The sequence below is a fragment of the Phyllostomus hastatus genome, unplaced genomic scaffold, assembly GCF_019186645.2.
Source record: "Phyllostomus hastatus isolate PE091 unplaced genomic scaffold, TTU_PhHast_1.1 phas_scaffold_78, whole genome shotgun sequence".
Taxonomy (NCBI): domain Eukaryota; kingdom Metazoa; phylum Chordata; class Mammalia; order Chiroptera; family Phyllostomidae; genus Phyllostomus; species Phyllostomus hastatus.
Window position 1 is genome coordinate 98,990,153 of NW_025334041.1, and position 20,992 is coordinate 99,011,144.

The following is a 20,992-nucleotide window of genomic DNA, read 5'->3' on the forward strand; positions in this document are numbered from 1 at the left end:
TGGTGAGGCCTCAGTTCACTAGCAGGTCACAGAAAGTGCCAGTGCCATTCAGTCGTGGAGCCCAGGCTTGATGTCACGTTGGGCATGGCCTCTGTAGAAAAATTTACTAAAAATCCCTGATATGGAATCAATAGGAAAGATAAAAATAGGAGAAGTGTAACACATATAACTCTATGCTGGTGTCAGCAAACAGGCCCATGGGCCAAATCTGGCCTATCATCTGTCTTTGTGTGATCTCTATAAAATAGATGAAATTCGAATTTGTGTTCAGAGTTTTAATGCAACACAGCCATGCCCAGTTGCTCACATATTGTCAATAGCTGCCTCTGTATTATACCACAGTGGAGTTTCAACAGAGTATGGCCCACAAAACCTAAAATATTTACAATCTGGATCTTTACAGAAAAAATTTAACAACCTGTCTCAGAGCTTGGGTTTAGCAAGCTCTCTGACAACTTCTTTATAAAGAAAAAGATAAAACATGGATGTTAGCTGCCAAACATTCCAGAGATAATACTCTGTTCACTGTAGTTTTCAAAGCTGGTACACCAGTCATGCACAGGAGCACAAAACTGAACCCCAGATGCACTATCTAGTGCGTCTCGTTTACTCTCTCTTGCTTTGCGATTCCCCTATGTGGTGTGCGCACAGAAGAGGAAAAAGAACAATTACCCACCATGCTAGATTTAAAAGCATTTAATGACATCGCATATATTTAACAGATAGGGAAAGAGTTGAGAGGTACAAGTAATACGACTGAGCACCGGGCCTGAGTGACCGACCATTTTCCTGCTCAGGCCCAGCCTCCCGGGTTCATTCTTATCAATGCCGTTTTGATTGTGCAGTAAGATGAAAATTTGTCATTACAATCGTTACAGTGACAGAGAAATGCACACTATGTATCAAATAGCAAGGTAATGAAGCAAATTATAACACAGTGTGGCAACGCACGAGCAAGTAACCATTAGAGTAACATTACTTTGTCCAGTAAATGCTTCAGTTCCACTTTTACACTTACCAATGATTTAAAGGGTTTATTATACATCTAGTTTTATTATACTTTGTACTAGAATTATCTCAAACATACAATATAATGTATTTCAGCAAAAAAAAATTGAAATTACAGATTATTTAAAACAGTATCAGTTTTCTATTCCTTCTTGTATAGCGACATTCTTAACCGTCGTCCCAGCTGATGCAGAAAAGCCGCATGTCGTGTGTTAGTAAGTGCTGCTGATATGAACATTTGGTCTGTACAGTTAACATGGAGCTGCACTATGGCTGCAGCGAGCTCCTAATATACGATCTGTTTAATCAAGGTGAGTCCCACCATGGGCACCTCTAATAGTCAAAACTCAAGGTAACCACTGGGAGTAAATGGCAGAGAATGGTGTCAGGAAATTGGTACATTTTGTCTCTGGTGAGCACAGGAAATATTGTTTTAAGCACCGCTGCCCTGCATACCAACAGCACTAGAGGCGAGTTATTTCCAACACAGCCTCACAAAATTGAGGAACAGTTTAAATATTGAGATCTAACCTATATAATTTCACTTAAAAAAATCTGGTCTTCCCTCTGCACCTCAAACTTTTGTAACTTGGAGATAAAGTGTTTAGGTGTATTTTCCCCCACCCCATCCCCAGAAATGCTCTATAAATAAAAAAAAAAAAAATCAACCACATTGAGGAACGTTAGGCACAGAGAATAATGTGTTGGTTCTGAGCTTGCATGCTGGAATTTCACTGAAAATGTAAGAGAAGGGCAGGAGGTGAAAGAAAGGAGTTCACTTCTTTTTGCCAAAAAGGCTGAACCGCTTCTCTTTGTCTTTCTCTTTGTCCTTCTCCCGTTTGCCGGGGCTGGATTCGCTGGTGATGGTGACGACACTGGTGGGCAAGGTCTGCGCCCGACTGGATGCTGGCGTGCTCTGGGTGCTGGCAGACACCTCGTGTTTATCAGAGGAGATGGCAGAGGAGATGGCCTGCATCCATGTGTTCATTTCCTCCTGGACAAAGGAGGAGGCACGGGTGAGACTCGGCTAAGAGGGACGGGCACAAAACACTCTCGCTGCAATTGCATGGCCACCCGAGACTCTGCCAGTCAGAAGGCTTGGGGACAGCGCTAACTCAGGGGTAAAGCAGTTCCCAAACGAACCTCTCTCTGCTTTATCAGGACAGCAGAGTGAACACAGTTCAACTCTTAGAGGAATTTGGTTTACAGTACCTGAAGGTCATCAATCTAGCATGTGGTCCTAGGAAGCTGGAAGAGCTGAAGACTCATTGCCACCGGTGGAGCAGCAGGCCCCACCCCAGAAGCTGCTCCCCACTCTGGCTTTTAAAAAATTGTAATATATTTGACAGGTAAGACTGTAAATTTAACAGAAGCGTTTTCAAATTTAAAGCACTGCATATGCTATTTTCTCTCTCCCCTCAAGGTGGAGCACAACCAAGAAATGGGTGGTTAAAGGCAGTGGGGTGCAGCGGGGAGGCTCCTGACTGGGCATCAAGATCCACGTCCAGTCCTGGGACCACCTCACTGTGCCTCACCCACTGGGAGACAGGTGACATTCACTGCCTCCTAGAAGCATAGGGAGAACCGAACCCTTTCCAGTGTTAGTGACTGTGGAGACGAGATGACAGATGCCAGCTGTCACTGATCATTATTTCTATGAAGAATGTTACAAATAAAGCTTATCCCTCGTGCCACAGACACTTGCAAATGCTGAAGTAAGGAATCGAGAGAAAAGAATCTTAGAAACTTACATCGTCTTTGGCTTGGAAGAGGTACTCATTTCCATCATTTAGTCTGTAATTTAAAGGAAGAAAGGAAGTCACAATATAACTTCAGAAAAAAAGTCCCCCAACTCCCACATCCTTTGTGGGGTACAAGGAGGCCACACCAGAAACGGCCATTCATACACCACCAGCCATGCCCGGGACACGCATAGGCCCAGTGGGGCCCCCTGGACATCGAGGAGCCATATAATTGGGCCAATAGAATATACATAGGCAACCTGGTGTTTTAACCCACTAGGAGAATTTTTAAAAAGTCCCAAATGAATTAACATCTGGCTTTGTTGTGGCAGACTACTTGGATGCCTGACCACTGCTCTAAATTGAACTCAAGAGAAAGGTCTTTAAAATTTATAAGCCCTTTTGAAATTCTGCCACTAAGCTTGCATCCCCCACATTTACAAATACCAGTTTCTGAATAAACATACAAAAACAGCCTCTTAGATTTCACTTATGTACGTATCAGAATGAAAACTAGTGTCCTTGCAAGGTCACCCACTGTGACACTCCTTTACTCCACTACTGGCAAGAGGAAGAGGTGGGGAGAAGGGTAAGTGTCCTCTACCAAGACCCTAACCCCCTGAATCTGCAACAAGGAGGCGGCCAGGGAGCCGGGCTGCCTGCGCCTCGTCTTCCAGAGCGTCAAGTGTTCCAAGTCTTAAGAGCCCTCCAGTGCTCATCAACAGGGCTCAGTAAATCACACCACCTGACACACTCATTTGCAGGCCATGGCCTAGTCCATCTGGCACGAGACACACGTAACTGAAGTCCTGGGCTTTTCAGATCCCAAAGCAACAGATCAAAGAAGTATTAAATGGAGCAACATCTTGACCACTTTTTAAATTAAAAAAATAAAAACAAAGTCGTTTTTCTGCCCATTTCCATGTAATAAGCAGAACTTCTGAGCTTGGACCTACTCTGTGGGGATGTATAGGTATTCTACTGGGTAGAGACACCTGGAACTCTTGGACGGTTCCAGGGGCAGCTGCAACACCCACTGGGCACCCAGGAGAAAGCCCAGGAGCCCAGGCCCCACACACACACTTCCTGTTTGCCTCCATCCAGCCCCCGGGGGAACTCACTTGACCCATCACCGGATAAGCCATGGGCAAAGAACAGCACCTCCCGAGTCCAAATAAGCTCCAAAGATGGGGAAACTATTTTTCTGAGCTTTCCTTAAACTGTGAAATGTGAACAGCTCACATCCTCTCAGGGAACAACTGAGTTCCAGCTTCTAAAAACAAAAGCGCCTTTACTTCAACGTTCAGTGTGCCATTAAGCACGGGGAAGCTGGTGACTGGCCAGTCCCCAGACATCCTAACCAAGATGTGTGCCAAGCCTGTCTGTTGCTTTCTTGGTGATTTTTTAAATGGCAGAGGAGAAAAACCAACTTATCACAGTACCCATCTAGGAAAACCAACCCCCGGAGTGGAAACACACACACACACACACACACACTTACACACTTCCAGGAACCGTAAGGCACCACAACTCTCACCTGAGCTTGAACACGTGCTTCTTCTTTTTGTAGTCAAGGGCCACTTCACAGACGGCTTCTTTCAGACTCACCGGTACCTCGCTGTGGTAAGGGATCCCAGAGGCGGCTGTCTTTGCGTCCTTGTAGAAACCCATTTCTTGGTTATTTATGACACAGTAAACATTGTGCCAGGACCTGAGCAGTGAAGAAAGGAACGTCAAGGTTCCACACCACACTTCCTTAGAGCACTGAGAACCGATTAATGGGAAAATGGTCCCCGTACAACGGGCTGCGACCTCTTGTCAAAAGCCCTTCCTGAATTCCGCTCCAACTAAACAAAGGAACGAAATGCCTCTGGGGGCTCCTGGGACAGGGCACAGGTAGCTACAGGGGTAGGTTTTTGAGAGTGACTTCCCTCTCTGAATTTGAGGGGAAACAGTGTTTCTTCTATTCAGTAAAGGTACTCTTGGCTCTGACGGGAAGATTTTTTGATGTTGTAACACCTCTGTGGTAGGGGGCACAGGCCAAGTTCATGGAAACGTGCCATCCTCGGGCAGCTTCCACTGCAGCTCCATTCTGTACGTGGCTGGTGACTCCACAGGGAGGCAGATCCAGGGCCACCAGTATGTATGGAGCCTCTGCATGAGTTAGAAAAGGCCTTTGTGCCGTGATGTGGCAAACCGTCAGAATGTATCCATTTTACTGGCACGAGATCTGTGTGTATTAAATGGATGTTGGCAGCTCTGAGATGGGATTTCTTTGAACGCCACGCAGCCTGCACAGGCGTACATGGTGGTTCCAGGCAGGGTGGTTCACTGGCTAAGCACACAGGCCATGAAGTCAGACGTGAGTTTCACCCCCACGATACCACTTACTAACTTTCTACAGAATGTAAGCTTTCTTAACCTCTCGGGGCCCCAGTTTCCTCATCTGTAAAGAAAAGATAGTAAAAGTGGGGCATTTGGGAGATCACATATATAAAGACTGGTAACGGAGTTAAGGCAGGATAAATGGCAAATGTCTGTAAAAACCCCACGGGGAAGAAAACAACAGCGAATCATTTCCCTTTAGGGAAGAAGACTCAACCACAACCTAGCAGAGCAGCATTCCTTCTCAGGATGAACTACTGAGGCCTAACTTTGCTATTTCCATCCATGCTTAACCCTTCCTCCTCTCAAGGCACACTACCCCCTCTCTTCTCAATGTCAGTCCCAAGAATGTAAAGCCCAGAAAACTACAAGCAAATCAACTACATGAACACACAGTCCCCATTCAACTCAAGATCGACCCGCCTTGACGCTTATGGGCTGACTTCCCATCTGACTGCCTCAGCCTTTGCTGCCGTTACCTGCTTGAGGCTTTCTTATTGTGGGCCTCCCACTCGTGCTTCCGATTGAGAAAGCCTTCCATCTGGGCCGAAGGCATCTCCTGGGTTCTGGCCGGCAAGGTGGCGGCACTCTGGGCAGGGAGAGCAGTCTTGGCTTTGCGATCGGAGGTGGGGGAGGGGATGGGACTGGACTCTTTGGAACTTGTCCTCTGCTCTGCAGCGCCATTGACCATTTCGCTTGTATCCACCGTTTCAGCCATCTAGGGACAGTGGAGAGGCTATTCAGCGAACCCCGTGATTCAGGGCGGTGACCACATACGCTCTGACTGACTCGCACACGTGGCTGTGTATAAATGCCTGGCACAGATCGAGGCAGTACAGTAAAACCATTGCACATCCCACAAAGCCAGCTGGACACCAAGGACATTAGAAGGTGGGAAGGGATTAATGCCCGCCCGTTTATGGGGAAATGAGAAAAGCGAAATGCCAGTATGAGTTTTACTGCACTCTGCTCCTCTGATCAATCCATTTTCTCTAATGTAACTCAGATCATTTCCTCTTAGGGTTACTTTAAAAACGAAAGGACAACGGTAACAATCACACATATTAAATATGAGAGAGTGGACGTTATACAGCAGCCACCTTACAACCAAGGATGCCACCAGAAGGGCTGGAAGTTTAAGCGAAAGGGCATTCACAAACAGATCGATAGACAACTCTATCAGAGCTACACAGCATTCCCCCAGAGTAAGACAAGGAAAGACCTTCGGTTTCTGAAAATGCTCTCTGGCTCTCCTCCCCCACCCCTCAACACATCGTCATGAATACATGCAGAAATTAGGACGACAATCATGCACTTTCACATCTACCACCCCAGTTAGACTTTGGAACTTAAGAGCTGGAAGGAAATGAGGCAAGTCAACAAACATCAATTTAACCACATCTGCCGAAGTTGTATCGTGAGTGGGTTGTAGTTTGTGTTAAAGGAGCTGGAAAAGCCAATCACAGTCACTCAACACCACACGGCTATTTACCCCCAAACAAAGACAGAACCAGGGCCTTCCCCATCACGTGCTGGTTGATCACGGTGCCTTGCTGCACTGAGACGAGAAAGCCCAGAGACAGCCAGGCTTCCAGCGGCTCTGACCCTTCAGGCTGGAGACGTCTTCGGGAGCTGTTCCTTCCCAAGCTCATTTATAGTGTAACCCTCATGGCTTTGCAGCTTGGGAAATGCAGTAGGGTCTCGATTCATTATCGCTTTCAGCCTGTGTACCATCAACTGTGTACCATTAACTGTAGAGGCCCCCGGCTGATACACCCAGGGTGTGGGATTAGCGAGTTACTAAAGCTGGGTGTGGCTGACACTTTAGTGGATTACAGACAACCTGGCTCCCCTCATACACAAACAAACATGGAGGTGTCAATGGCAACGATCATTAGCTATATCCCCCACCACTGCTGCCCAGAACCAAAAGGACACCAAATCAGCAGCAACAACCTCAACAGCATGAACGGTAGCCTGGCCACCACTGCTTGAACACTCAGATATGTCAACTCTCAGGAATGGGACCTCTCATTTGGGTCTTATCTAAGTGGCTGGACAGGAGTCACAGATTTATAACCCGTCTATAGAAATTATCATTGTTAGCATCAGGGCTTAGGGGAGACCAGCAGCTATGCAATTTAAGGATGTTTTTGATTGGAACCCTTTACCCACAGAGCAATATGGAAAATGGATTCTTAGGGCAGAAAGGCATGGGGGCAGGAGATGCATGGTGATTGCCCTGGCCTTGCAAGTGACAGCCTGTAGACCCGTGCTTATGAGCAACAGGCCATTTCAGTATTTCTCTCCTTCATTTTTAAAGGAGAGATGCAGGAGGGGAAATAACAAAAACAAAAAAACCTGGAGTCAAAAGGAAGTGAGTGGATTTTGAAGTTGACAAATCTGTTCTAGTGGGAGACTTCGGGAAATTTCTAGAGGGCAGTGTGAGTTTGGTGTGGAAGGCCTGTGCCAAGCGTTGAGTCCAGGAGACATGGGGTTAGTGTGTACAGAAATCAGGTTAAAAAAAATTAGTGCTGCAGGTGTGACTTGAAAACTAGTGACTAGTGACAGCAATAACCTAACAGAGAAATGTTTACTTAAAAAAGGCTAAAATTTATCGTACTTGGTCAGACTTCGAGGGGAGGTGAAGGCCAGGGAAGCCTCTTCTGGGAGAAATTCTGCAGCAAAAATTTTTTTCTTTGGAGTTAGAAGGAAAGAGAAAACCCCAAACCAGTATGCAGAGACAATTAATGTTTATGCAAATGAATCACTAACCAAGAAAACAAGGAAAATAAAAGGAACAAAATGAATTTTAATGGACATGTGCTTAAGCATGCCAACAGACAACACACCACTAGAGACAAACATCAAAAGCAAATCATCGTGCTGTGACTGAACAGTGGGTTCACGTGAACACACCCTCTCCCCACCCACGTTGCTTCTCTTTAGCGATTAGTCCACAGTGCTTTAGTGGCTGAGTACACCTGAGATATTTAAATGGGAAGGTGAACACAAATGCAACGTGACAACTAGTAGCACAAGAAATACCCGATTGGTTTTCGAAGTGCACAAAGCAACACTTTTTTCAAGTTCATTAACCTGAGTCTCTGCACCATAACTCAAAAGAATGAAAAGGCTTTTCTTCTTCCAATACAACCCAAATTGCAATTAAAATTTTGTTCTGGCAAGTTACAACTTAAAAATCTAGATAAAAATAGGCATGAGGACAAATGCCAAAAACATTATAGCACTTCTTTCTTGTGTGCTTATGCGGTTGTAGTATTTTTTTTGTTTTTGGTCTTTTGAATACAAAAAGCATAAAATTGGGTATCAGTCCTGATGATACAAAATTTAAACATATATATGGAAATATCACATATACATATAGATCAATGACATATAATTTGGAGCCAAAAACACATGCCAGGGCTCCTTAAAGACCAAAGATAAAGCAGTGGTGTTTTCCTAAACAGGGAATTTGGTGTGTTTTAAGGCAGAGACCCAATGGTGGTGCACACTACCCCCCGAACGTAAGAAGCTTGGCATCTATCTATATACCCATCTACAATCACAAGTAGATAGATATGTACATAGAAATAAGGAAAAACAAACAAGATGCTACATGATGTTATCCTGACAAAAGAAAAAAAAGACATGCATCATGAAATGAAAAGACAAATTAGACTTAACTCATGGAGAACACATATCAAAACAGGTTTCTGATTCCACTAACACCTAAATATGGCAAATGAGCAAATGAATGTCTTGCGAGGCTTTGATGTAACAGGGGTTCAGGTTTGTCTTGATCAGTACCAGGAAATCACCTCTTTCATCAGCTTTTATTCCTAAGGAACAGCATTCCTGTTAAAACATTTTCAATCCCTGCTGGTGGTTTGACAAATGCCATCCTAAAAGACTTCTTACTAGAGAACTCCATAGAAGAACTTCATTTTCATAAGAAAATGAAAAACGAATCAGAAGATCTGCAACCAGGCACACAACGGAGTTTCTGTCTACAGAGATGCTAAACTTGACTTCTGAAGCCAGGAGGCGTGCAACTGCTCCTAGGGGTGGTCCACCGTGTGCATAGTTCAAGTAATCAGGGTGAACCAGGATGGCTTTTGCTCCATGTTTGAAAAACTTTAACAGTTTGACACCCTGAAGTCATCGGCTGAATGGACAGGCCTGGAAGTCCAGGAGGCAGGCTTCCGAAACATGCTGGGCACTGCTGTCACCTGCGGCGTCCTGGCGGTGCCGACAGTGACCAAGGCAAGGGTGTGGCAGCCGGGGGCGGGCACTTTACTACTCCCCAGGCCGGCTGCATTATCTCCTGCCAGTAAGCCTAGAATTCCCAATTCAGGACTTGGCAGAAAAAAATAAGAGAGAAGATGGTTTGTAAAAAGTAATAAATGATCTGCAGATCTCAAAACATTTGAGATTCTGCACCTAAAAATTCACGCAGCTTCCCAAGTAGATCCAACTTCCTTTTTTCTTTCCTTGTCATTTTCAATAAATGGGTGCACCCTTCATGGAATGTCACACAGCTGACTTTAGGTTTTCATTGTAGTACTTAAAATCTCCTTCTGCATATACCAGTCTTCCTAGCTATGAGTAAACTACTGCAGGTTAATAACATCTGTAAATGAGACTATATACAGTGCAATATTGCACCCTGTTAGTATAACTGGATACATCATACCTGTCGGATTCTAGTTTTCTTCTTCATTTTGTTGTAATCTCATTAAATTGCAATTACTCATGTAAGGCTTTTGCTGTAAAATCTCAATAAAGTAAAAAGCTCACATAAATAAAAAATAAGTATGCTGCTTTAAGGCAACTGAGCATCCATCAGTTAAAAGACTCAAATAAACATGAATTAAACGCAAACAAATATGAAACCAAGGAAGGCTATGAATTAAGTAAAATTGTAACACTGTGGGTGAAGTAGAAGCCAAAAGGTCAAACCATCAGGATTTGGAAAGAGTGGTTCTTGACAAACAGTAGTGAACTTCACAGTCCGGACCATGGCTGGTCACTGGCTGTCCGTCTGCTATTAAAGTTTTTGTAGTTTTGGTAGGTTTGAGAGCGGTAACTAACCCGTGGAGATCCCTGTTCAGCTGGCAAACCATTCTGGGAAACTTGCTCTCCTTTCGAAGTATCCCTGTTAGGTGAAGGGGGAAAGAGAACAGGGGAGGAAAAAGAAAAGGAGAAGATGGGGAGAGAAAAACAGTAAGAAAAATGGAGAGAACATCAGTCTATTTTAATACAGCTCCTCTCTTAGAAAAAAACCCTGCAACCCTCTTTTACATAATTTAGTTTCTTTTTAACAACTTTCAAAGCATTTCAAACCAACTCGAGAGGTAAGACTGCAGAGACCCCCGCCCCCATAAAGGCAGCATTAGGGTTTATCATGGAACTCTTACCACAGCAAAATAATAAGCCCTTCAGAAGTAGAGAGTAATTTCTGGCCTTCATGTGAAGCCACCCACAACTTTCAAAAAGCATCCCCACAAAAATCACTGGCTGGACATGTGGGTGGTTCACTCCCTCCATTTAATCACAAAGAAACTCTGAGCGTGTGTCTGTGCGCATGTGTGAGCACACGTATGCAGTAGAGGGAACCGTCTACATCCCATTTCTGCTGCCTACACAGCAGTGTGACTGTGGACAAGTCGGTGTTCTCAAATGCTGTCCAAGGGTGCCTGCACAGACTCGAAAAAGTCTACTGAAGTAATTCATAGAGAGGACATGTGGTTAGGCCCAGCACAGCGCAGGCTTTGACGAGATGCTCCCTAAACCTCACTTGCCACTAGGGCTAAGCCTCCGGTGGCAGTGTGGTGACTCACCACTGCTGCTGGGACTCGGTCTCCTCAGAAACCTTCGTGCTCGGCTCGGGTGAGGGCGGCCGCCTTTTCCTCTCCTCTTCCTCTTGCTGTCTGCGCACTTCCAGTAACTCCAACTGAGGGAGAACATGGTGTTCAGCAGAGCCCCAAACCCTGCCTCTTGTAAGGGAAGGGCTCCAGAGGAACTCTGGAAACTCTCTAGCCTGCGCTTTCTACACTAGGTCACATTGGCCAACCAGAGCCTCTACCATCCTAAGCAAAATGGTATTAGGATCATAGGAACTGCAGCTACCAGTCAAGACAACAAGGAACAGAGAACCAGATGATGAAACAGGTCTATTTTCCAGGCTGGCAGGGTTCCTGAGAATTCTCTCTATGGCCCCTGGACACTGGGTTTAATTTCTAAATGAACTGCGCAGCTCTCAACTGGGAGTAGGCACAGAGTTACCTGAGCATGAGGGGCCCTGCTGGACTTGCCAGCAACTCTCTGACAAACACCACTGAGACAGAGCTGCAGTGACTCCAGGAGGCTTCTTGTGCTGTGGCAGGGATTCGTGTTCAGCCAAAACCCAGACAACACATAAAAAAAGCCATAGAACAGTCTAACTGAAATCAAGCCATTTCACAAGCAATATGCATGCACCGTAGGTGTTCCATTTTGGCCCAAGGATATTTTAAGCACCCAGAACTGGGGAAACTGGAGAGGACACCATTTCTGAAAACCACAGAGAATTAGCTTTTTACCAAGAGTGCAAATCTTAGGAGAGGAAACACCAATGAACAGGCCCCAAAGGCCTTTGTGTTGATGGAAGCGATGATCAGGAATGGTGAGATTTTCAATGGTCTAGGATCAGTCTCTGACAGTGGGAATTCTAATTCTGAAATTCTGAACAAAACTGTAAGGCTGTGTGTGCTCCCTGGAAACCCAAGCTATGAAATGTAGGACAAAATATCAAAAGAGAAAAGCTAACGCCAATCAATCAACTACCAGGCAGAAAGCTATTATAAGTGATCATAAATCTAGTGCCCAGGAAATGACTGAGGGGTGGTGGCCCTGGAGAGTCTCCCCAGGTCCTGTACCCAGAGCACCACCAATTTCAGGAAGATCCTTACTGCTTTTAAACACACAGTGGTAACATGAACCCCTGGTGTAGGAGTGAGCAGGAGGAAGAGGCCGCCCGGGAGATCCAACAGGCCAAGCACCGGGTACCCAGCAGCCACTTACCGTCGTCAGCCTTTCCAAGGCGGAGAACCTCTCGTCCCAGGTCGCTGCGGACTTCTCAAAAGCCTCGTGGCGTTTGATGAGCTTCTCCACCTCGTCCACGCTCTGGCCTATTTCTCGGCTGGATAGGTATGGCTCCTGTCCGAGTAGCCAGGCCTCGGCCACGCTGGCGTCCCTTGAGAACTGATGGACCTCCAAAACTGCACAGGGCACCAAGAGTGAGTACTGAGGAGGAGCAGGGTGACTTGGCAGTCAGGGATGGCACTGCCCTCTGGTGGCAGCTGCCTGCACAACTAGTTTTATACTCTAGAGCAGCGCTAACATGAACGTAATACATGAGCTACCGCTAACATGAACGTAATACATGAGCTACGTATGCGATCGTAACTTTCCCAATAGTCACGTATAAAAGAAAACAGGTAAAAAATTTTTTAAAGCATATTTCAGACAAACTGATATATCAAACTATTATCAATTCCACCATGTAATCAGGGTAAATAATTAGTGATGTTACACTTTCTAGTCTTTGAAATCTGGTTTGTATTTTGTAGTTCTAGCACATCTCAATGTGAGCCATTTCAGGTTCTCAAGAGCTACATGTGGGCAGTGGCTACCACATGGTGCACACTCTACTCACTGGCCCCACAGAGTGAGATAAGCCTCAGGTACACCTGCAAGAATTCACAATCTAGCTACATACAACAACCAGATCGTGCTGATGGAGCAGACATTCAAAAATCACCCTTCTTGGGACTGTAGCTCTTTGAGGGAGGGAGGAAGGGAGAGAAGGTTATGGGGGGCACTGTACAAAATGGGGATGACATGGGCTAAGGCTTTTACTTCACTCATCCTCTGCACTTGAGGAGACGGCATGCTGCCCACCGCAGCCATGAGAAGGCAGGGTAGCACTGGGTTGTGCTGTGTTTACATTAATTTTCACACACCTACAGCCACAATGCTTAAGGCCATTCCAGGTAGAAACAGACTGCAGGGAGGACTGGGCCCCCTAGGGTCTGCCAGCTGTCTCCTTGGGTCATCCTGGCAACCGCCTGGTGGCCACAAGGAAAAGATGCCACCACTGCACTAGGGACTTGCCCAGCAGACAAGCTGGTGATTAGTTCACAGTGGGGTGTAATACAGATTTTGCTGAACTAAACTGAACCTGCCCTGGGAATTCTCAAAATTTATAAGCCAAATCCTTATCCAAAGAATGGAAAAAAGTGGGATTTGTGTGTGTTTGTGTGTGTGTGTGTATGTGTGTGTGTGTAAATAGGGTTCTGGGCAAATTGGATGAGATGCCTTCACTAGGTCTTTCACACACCTCTTAGAAAAGGCCCTTGGTTCTGTTTCTAGTAAGCAAACTTGGTGCCTGGGAGTGAGGTGTGATATAAGGACAGAGCCCCAAACATAGAACGGCAAAGCACACAAAGAGTGCTTGAGCTGGGATACTTTCAGGGTTCATACCAGTTATTAAAATGTTATTCCCAAACTGCATATTTTAAACTCTGTTATTTAACCTATTCCTTTATAATAAGAGAATAAAAGGAGAATCCACCTCAGAGGGTCATTGTGGGGAATATAGAAAAATACGTGTAAGACTTGGGATAATGCCCAGTTCCCTATAAAACGTTTATGATTGTTAGCCTTTATTTTATTTTGTTCTTATCCTTCTAAGGATGAGGCCTAATCAGGCCAACTTTACCCCTTCTTGACTCTGCCGTTAATAATTCTTAAAGACAGTGTGTGTGTGTGTGGGGGGGCCTTCTACCCTCTCCCAGAGAGACACCAAATGCCATCCCCACGCTGTTCCTAAAGATCCCCCAACCACATATAGCATTGAGACCAACCATAAGATGAAAAATAAATGGTAATAGATATGCCACTGGAAACCACTTAAAAACTCTTAGCATGAAATGGTGAAATAGAGCATCAAAAAAGGAAGCATTTAGAATTACAAACATCATTAAGTGATACCACCATATCTAATCAACAAAAAGCAGGAGTAAACTCGCATGCTTTCACGGGGCACCCAAAGAGAACAGAGAGAGAAAAACCAAGTATGTCCTTACTCAATCTTAACCACTCCCATCGGTCTTCCCACTTGTCAATCATTTCTTTTCTCTTTTCCGTCAACTGAAGTAACTTTTCCTTGATCTGTGAAGAAAGAAGTATCACAGGGATATCTTAATAGAATGTACCGCATTCTCCTAAGTCCTCCCCTTGATCAGCCACTTCACACAAGAAAAATACACTTTCTGTAGAGACCACCACTAAGCTGGGAACTGAGGACTGCTTAGCCCACCTGTGCACTGGGAGAGCAGAGCAGAGCAGAAGGGGCTGAGAACGAGGCCGGACTCCACCCACAGCTCCTCGGTCATTAGGCGGCCAAGAACGCACTGAGCCCCTGGAGACTCTGGGGCTCCCTACAGCAAACACCCAGGGAGGGAAAGAGGGACAGCCAGAGGGACAAAGCCCTGACCTCGAGACCACCCAGTCCCCTGACAGGGGCCACGCACAGACTAACCCGGTTAGCTCTTTATTACCGTCACCCTGACTGAAGTGGCAAGCGCCCACCACAGAGCAAACGGACCTGGGGCACACGCGATGGAGAGGGCGTTACCCAGGAAGAGCACTGACAAAGGCGAGAGGGGACGAAGCCTCAGCTCGGGGCCTTCAAAAAGGCCCGAGCTGCCACGGACCTGGACTTACCGGCTCTGCCCAGAGTCTGAGTAATTATCTTTTTCTACACACACGGGAAGGCAGTAAGGAGTTACCATATATAAGAATGTGCATATGTATGTGTGAATGTAAACATACATTTTTCTCTGTGCCCCCCCCCCCCAAACACTCACAAAGTCACTTCACATCTCAGCACTGGCGGTGGTCAGTCACCCTGCGGCCCCCGCGCCAGGGAGCTCCCTACCTCCTCAGACGCGTAGTGCTTTCTTGCCAAGAGAGACTTCCCCAGCTCAATGCAGATGGTGAAACTGTCGTTACGAGCATCAATTTCAGCTTTGATGCCTTGATGATTGTTCATTAACAGTTCAACAGATGACACATCCCTAAAATGAGACCAAGAATATCTCCTTTAGGACATGTAGCTTTTCAAATAAATGTACTGGTTTCAAAACACATTATTAATTTGAAGGAAGCTATCTGACGGCACAATTTACCTTTAAGGTCTGATTCAGTCTCAGTCACAGGAGCTGAAGTGCAACGACAGTATAATTCAGGACCAGCCACGTCACCTAACGTTCAGAGTAAGTTACCCCCATGTGTGCGTGTGTGTGTACATGCGCACGCATGTGCTCAAGGAATTCAAAATGGCTGCTGCTAGGCAGATGCCGGAAAAACCACTGTATTTCAGTTCAAACTTACAATGAAGTGCAACTCAGACTCTCTTTAAGAAGGTACAGAAGTGACAACATGTGTTCCCAATTGCACCCCAGAGTTAGCTGCCACAGGTTCAGGATGTGTGTGTCCAAAGAGCAACTTTTGATACCTCCCCTCCTTACTGAGACATGAAGAGACACACAGAGTGGGAACCAGCTTAGAAATCAATGCCTGGGGGAGCTGCGGGAGGTTTTCATGAACCCAAACCTAAGACAGGGAAGTTCTGATCTGGAAATACAGTGGATACATAACACAGATAATATATATCTTCTCTCGGGACATAGGTCATTTGCCAGCAGCGGCGGGGGCAGGGTGACCTGGAAGCTGTCTGTGTGCCTGCTTGTTCATCTATCAGCTTCTCTTCACCACTTTGCATGAAACGCAGGCAAAGGGAAGACACAGAACAACTAGTAAACAGTCATCTTAAGACACCATGAAAGTAGATGTTTAGGGTTAAGAGACACCTTTAGTGATGTCTATGAAAAGGGGCAGATTGTTTTTTCAATCAATCTGACATAGAGAAAGGACTCAGAAAAGTCGCCTCATTCCAATGATGAGGCAGACAGCCCAAGGGCAGGAGGCCCTGAGTAAGGGCGGAACAGGGGCAGGTGGGGGAGACACAGGAGAGCTCACGCACACTGGGCCCCCCGTGCTCTGGCAGGTGTGCGCAGTGGACAAGTGGAGCAGTGGCAGCCTCCCCGCATGCCCACCCCCCTGCTCTGGCCCCTGGTTCTCTCTGGAAGATCCCGTCTCAAATTACCCGGGGTCAGCTCTTGGACTGCCTGCCCGGGAGGCTGGGCGTGTTACCTTGGCTTCTCCTGAGCTTCAATCTGCCGGATGACATCCTCCATCCACAGCATGAGGTCACGCACCATGCTAAAGAAGCGGAACTTGTCCCCCGTGTCCACCAGCCGCACCCTGCGGCCCTCGCAGGCGTCCAGTAGGGCCTTCCAGGCTTCCAGGACCTCGTTCTCCCGCTTCTGGATGTCGTCGGCTTTATCGCCCGCGTAGGCTGCCTGCAGGCGGGCCGCATCCTCCTGCAGCTGCCTCACCTGTGAGCCATGGGGGAGACAGCCAGGTCAGAGGGCTGGGCCTCCCCTCCATCGCCCGTCATTCCCTTCACACGCACGCCACATGGGGTTCTGCTTACATACTGGTGGGAGCACCAAGCCATAATGGGGCTTCCTGACCCCAGGAAGCTCACTACTTCATCAGGGAGACCCGAGTCACAGAAACCCAAGTTTACTATAAATATATTAAAGTACAACATGAAGTTCTGCATAAACGATAAAACAATGGAAATGTTACAGCAATGCAGGAGGGGGACACTGGTCAGGAGCGGTTCCCTGGAGGTGGCCTGGGATATAAGGATGATTCAGAAAACACATGGTGTATTAAAAAGATCAACACCTAATCTGCTCCTTCAGGGTAAACACAATGTTTTCATCACGAGGGAGAAACTGCCAGGAAGAACAAATTTTGAAAACACCTTTTCCAGTGCTACGCGATGCTGCTGAAAACGACATGAGAATCATCTGCATGGGCTCTCACAATGGGGTGCTTTACTGGGAAAACAGCTATGCAGCATCTAATAGAGTCGGGAAAAAAGACTTGACGGCAAAGGTAAAATTTTAACTATGCAAATTTCAAAATGCAAATGTGTCTTATGAAGAGATGCTAACCACAGATACTATAATTTGTCATCTGTCAGTTGGCAAAATTCAGGTTGGATGATCTACCTGCCAGAGAAACTAATTCACTGCTGGTAGGACAGGAGGCCACAGCTCCTACAGAGGCACACGGGCAGTACCTATCGAAATTACAAAGGCACGTCCTTTCAGCTTTATGATCTCACCTCGAGAAACTTGCCCTACAATTATTCTTGCACATTTAGGAAATGAAAGGCATACAAGGCTATTTACTGCAGCATTGTCTGCAAAAGCAAAAAAAAAAAAAAAAAAAAAAAGAAAAGAAAAGAAAGCAAACGCCCGAGTGAGAGACTGGTTAAACAACGACGGCGCCTCCATGTGAGAGGTGCCCCATGCGGCCACGAAGACAAACAGGGACGGCTCCGTGCACTCACTCCAGTGGGGTGCGACAGGGACCATCAGGCTCGGGGGAGTGGACTGTAGCCCTGGATGTTACCGGATCCTTGACAGGCTCCCTCATCTCTCTGGGCCCCACAAGGTGAAGAAAGTTAATGACAAAATGGGGGACAACTCCGCCATCTCGGAGTCTCTAAAAGTGCGTGCTTTTACAGGTGCGGAGGAGAGCCCTGCCGCCAGCACGTTTGCTGTAACTTCATCTGCAGGCGTCCTGACAGTCCCCGTAGCTTCTGCTACGTGATAACAGAGGACATCCACAGAGCTCTTGCCATGGCATACATTTTGTAAGCATCACCTCAGCCTTCAACGCTTCGAGGGGTTCAATTCTGAGAGGTAAATTAAGCCGCAGCGATACAGAGCAGTGACCCCACTCACGCCGAGCCGGCCCTTGCTCTGACCACTGCATCATCAGGATCAGTCGCATCGTGCTCCAGGACCTGTGTAGGTGCAACGGGAGCCTCTGAACATGAAGCCGACAAGCTATCGAGCACTAAGTTTTCATAGAGCTGGGAGTCCACCAGCTGGGAATCCCTTACGATGCACGGCGGGATTCCCTTTTAAATTCTGTGTGACATGGAACAGACCCACGACCTCTCTGTGTGTCTCTTTTAAATACTCCCTCAATACCGTCCACCTCCTTGGTGGAAAAGCTGCAGCACTCATCTGAATGGAGCCCCAGCTGTGATCCCCCTCTGCTTCTAGAAGGAGGTAATTCAAGGGTGAAGTGGCAATGGCAGTGAAGGTGGTCCCTCCACAGAGCAAAGCCCAAAGCCCACAAAAGAAAGGTAAGGCTGATGTACCAGGGGTACATCAGGGGTCGGCCCACAGCTGAATCTGGGCTGCGTGTTTCTATAAATAAAGCTTCACTGGCATACAGCCATGCCCCCTTCTTTTCACACTGTCTGTGGCTGCTGCATGCTGCAACGGCAGAGCTGAGCAGTTGCAACAGGAATGGTGTGTCCCACAAAGCTGAAAAGATCTACTCTCTGGGATTCTACACAAGTTTGCCAAACCCTACAATGGATCATCAATGTGCTCTTAATAGACAAGAACAAAACCCCAATATACTGAGGGCTGGTATCTATAATAAAACTGACTTCTTCTCTGGGACCATGAAATTTGGTGGTCAAGGTGTGGGGAAGGATACACTTTCTATTTTATCTAAAAGACGTTAAGACTAAACAAGAAACCATGAAGAGATTAAAGAGCAACCTAGACAGTGAGTATACTGTAGATTCTTACTGTTACATTGTCATCATTTGGTCAAACAGCTTTTAAACAAAGCCTTAGTGTTAACCATTTCACACTGGGGGGAAAACACCAGGCATATTAAAATGTTAGAATCTTGCTTTCCCTCTCTCTGGACACATAACTCAGACCCCGGGTGATGGAACTAATCAGGCCTTATTTTGGAAATTATTCTAAACAGATACACTAACATCACACATCCTTGTTGAGAAGGTCTGTCACTTGCAAATGTTTTGTGTGCATCTGGTTTATTTACTTTAATCACGAGGATGGTCCTGTGACAATGTTTGAAAATGTGGCAACTGTAGAACTTTTTGGACTGAGATTCTCCCAAATCAATGGAGCATGTTTACGTGTCTGCACGCACATGCATGACTTGACTTAGGCCATTCTTTGAGGCACACTTTGAGGACAGTGAGAGATGCCCAGAGACTCTCCCTGGGAAGAAAAACGCCTGCCGCCCCAGGCAGCCCCCCACGCACCTGTGTGCCCAAAGCCTGGATGTCGTGCTCAAACGTGGTGTGCATCCTCTGCAAGGTCTCCACTGTGTTCTGGTCTCTCCCCAGCTCCTCAGGGAGCTTCTTGTGTTTGTCCTGTATGCGCCCGAAGATCTCCTTGGCATCATGGTAAAACTTGTGCAGTTCGTAGGAGGCGGCAAGAATCTGCGTTCTCGTGTCAATGAGCTCCAGCAGGTCAGCCCAGGCTTCGTTGAGCCCGTCCTTCCACTCGGCGATGGTGGCCGCATCCGAATGTCCAGAGTTGATGAGCTCATCTGCCATGTGATTGACCGTGTCTACGCGCTCCTGCCCAATGTTTCCTGTGTCTCGAGCAAATTCCCGGAATCGTTCTTGCAACATCTGAAACAGAGATGAGCGTAAAGAAATCAGAAAGACTATTGTGAACATTTAATTTCTTGATCACATGAATGTCTTCTGGAAAGAAATGAGTAGCGTGCATGACCTGACAACAGATCTTAGCTCTCACACCTCCTGTCAATCAGGCCTCCTTCTCATTCCCTGTATCCAAGTAAGGCACTGGCTCCATGCCCTTTTACCACAGAAGGGGGCATGGAGAGGTCACACAACCCAAGTCAAAGTCTCCCAGTGATACAATCACGAGTTGAACTTAAATCCCATGACCTCTGCGCCCACAGCGTTTCATCTGCTCACAGACAAAGAACGCCGACTGGCCAACCTCACCCAGAGCTCGCCGCTCAACCGCTCATGCTCTGCCCGAGAATACTTGCCGTGACGTGCTCGTAGTCCTGCCCCAATTCGTGCGACCCTGCGACCACCTCCCTCTCAGCGATCCACTGCTCCAGGTCGTCCACCTCCCGGTTGAGCTGGAACAGCCGGTGCCTCTCATCCAGCTTGCCCCTCCGCTCCTCGGCGAGGTCCTTCAGACCTGCGTACAGCTTATCCACCTTGGACTGCCGCATGCTGATGCGTTCACTGAAAGCAGGGAAGGTTGGAGGGAGAAAGACCTTTAACTTTAAGTTCCCTTCAGGGAGAAAACAAATGTGGTGGAAATGCGAGAGCAGGTTATACAAAATTTCTTGAAGAAAATGTCTAATTAACCTATTTAGCCTAAAAAATAAAACTCTGAAGTTTGATGCAAGAAAAGCCAAGATGTACACAAAACACAGTAATTAAGGCGGAAGGCTGTCCGGACACAATGGCGGGAGGGGAGAGGAAACTCGTAACAGCACCGCTGGCTCTAGAGGCCAGGATTTCCTTTGACGTTGAAAGTTAATGCCAAATCCAGGAGCCGCCTTACATTCTCAGCCACCACGCTGCCAGAGGGACAAACGATACCCCGTCTGGCACACACCTGCACCTGCTCTGGCTGGAGGCTCTTCTCTGCCGGGAAGGCGGGGCCTGCTGCTCCCGTTTCGTGGACCCTGGGTGAGCCGTACCCCTACCCCTCGCTCTGCCTTCTCCCCAGAGTGACTGTCTCGTAACAAGAAAGCAAAGAGATGACCTGATGCTTGTCCCTGGAGACTGGGAAGGCCACTTTCCTGGGAATCCTGACCTTGAACTCCTCAAA

General features: G+C 46.9%; 1 protein-coding gene across 3 annotated transcripts in view; it reads right to left on the reverse strand.

Annotated features, from left to right (window-relative positions):
- Nucleotides 1–681: 681 nt before the first annotated feature.
- SPTBN1 (spectrin beta, non-erythrocytic 1) overlaps nt 682–20,992 on the reverse strand; it is a 188,884-nt gene continuing 168,573 nt past the window's right edge. For all 3 annotated transcript variants that reach the window (XM_045827184.1, XM_045827185.1, XM_045827186.1), the window contains 12 exons: nt 20,193–20,397; nt 19,429–19,803; nt 16,401–16,645; nt 15,124–15,262; nt 14,270–14,354; nt 12,204–12,400; nt 10,982–11,094; nt 10,233–10,296; nt 5,615–5,853; nt 4,288–4,461; nt 2,760–2,802; nt 682–2,002 (listed from right to left, as the gene is read on the reverse strand). In XM_045827184.1, the coding sequence (XP_045683140.1) occupies nt 1,784–2,002; nt 2,760–2,802; nt 4,288–4,461; nt 5,615–5,853; nt 10,233–10,296; nt 10,982–11,094; nt 12,204–12,400; nt 14,270–14,354; nt 15,124–15,262; nt 16,401–16,645; nt 19,429–19,803; nt 20,193–20,397 (2,098 nt within the window). In that variant the 3' untranslated portion in view covers nt 682–1,783. The remainder of the gene's footprint in view (nt 2,003–2,759; nt 2,803–4,287; nt 4,462–5,614; nt 5,854–10,232; nt 10,297–10,981; nt 11,095–12,203; nt 12,401–14,269; nt 14,355–15,123; nt 15,263–16,400; nt 16,646–19,428; nt 19,804–20,192; nt 20,398–20,992) is intronic.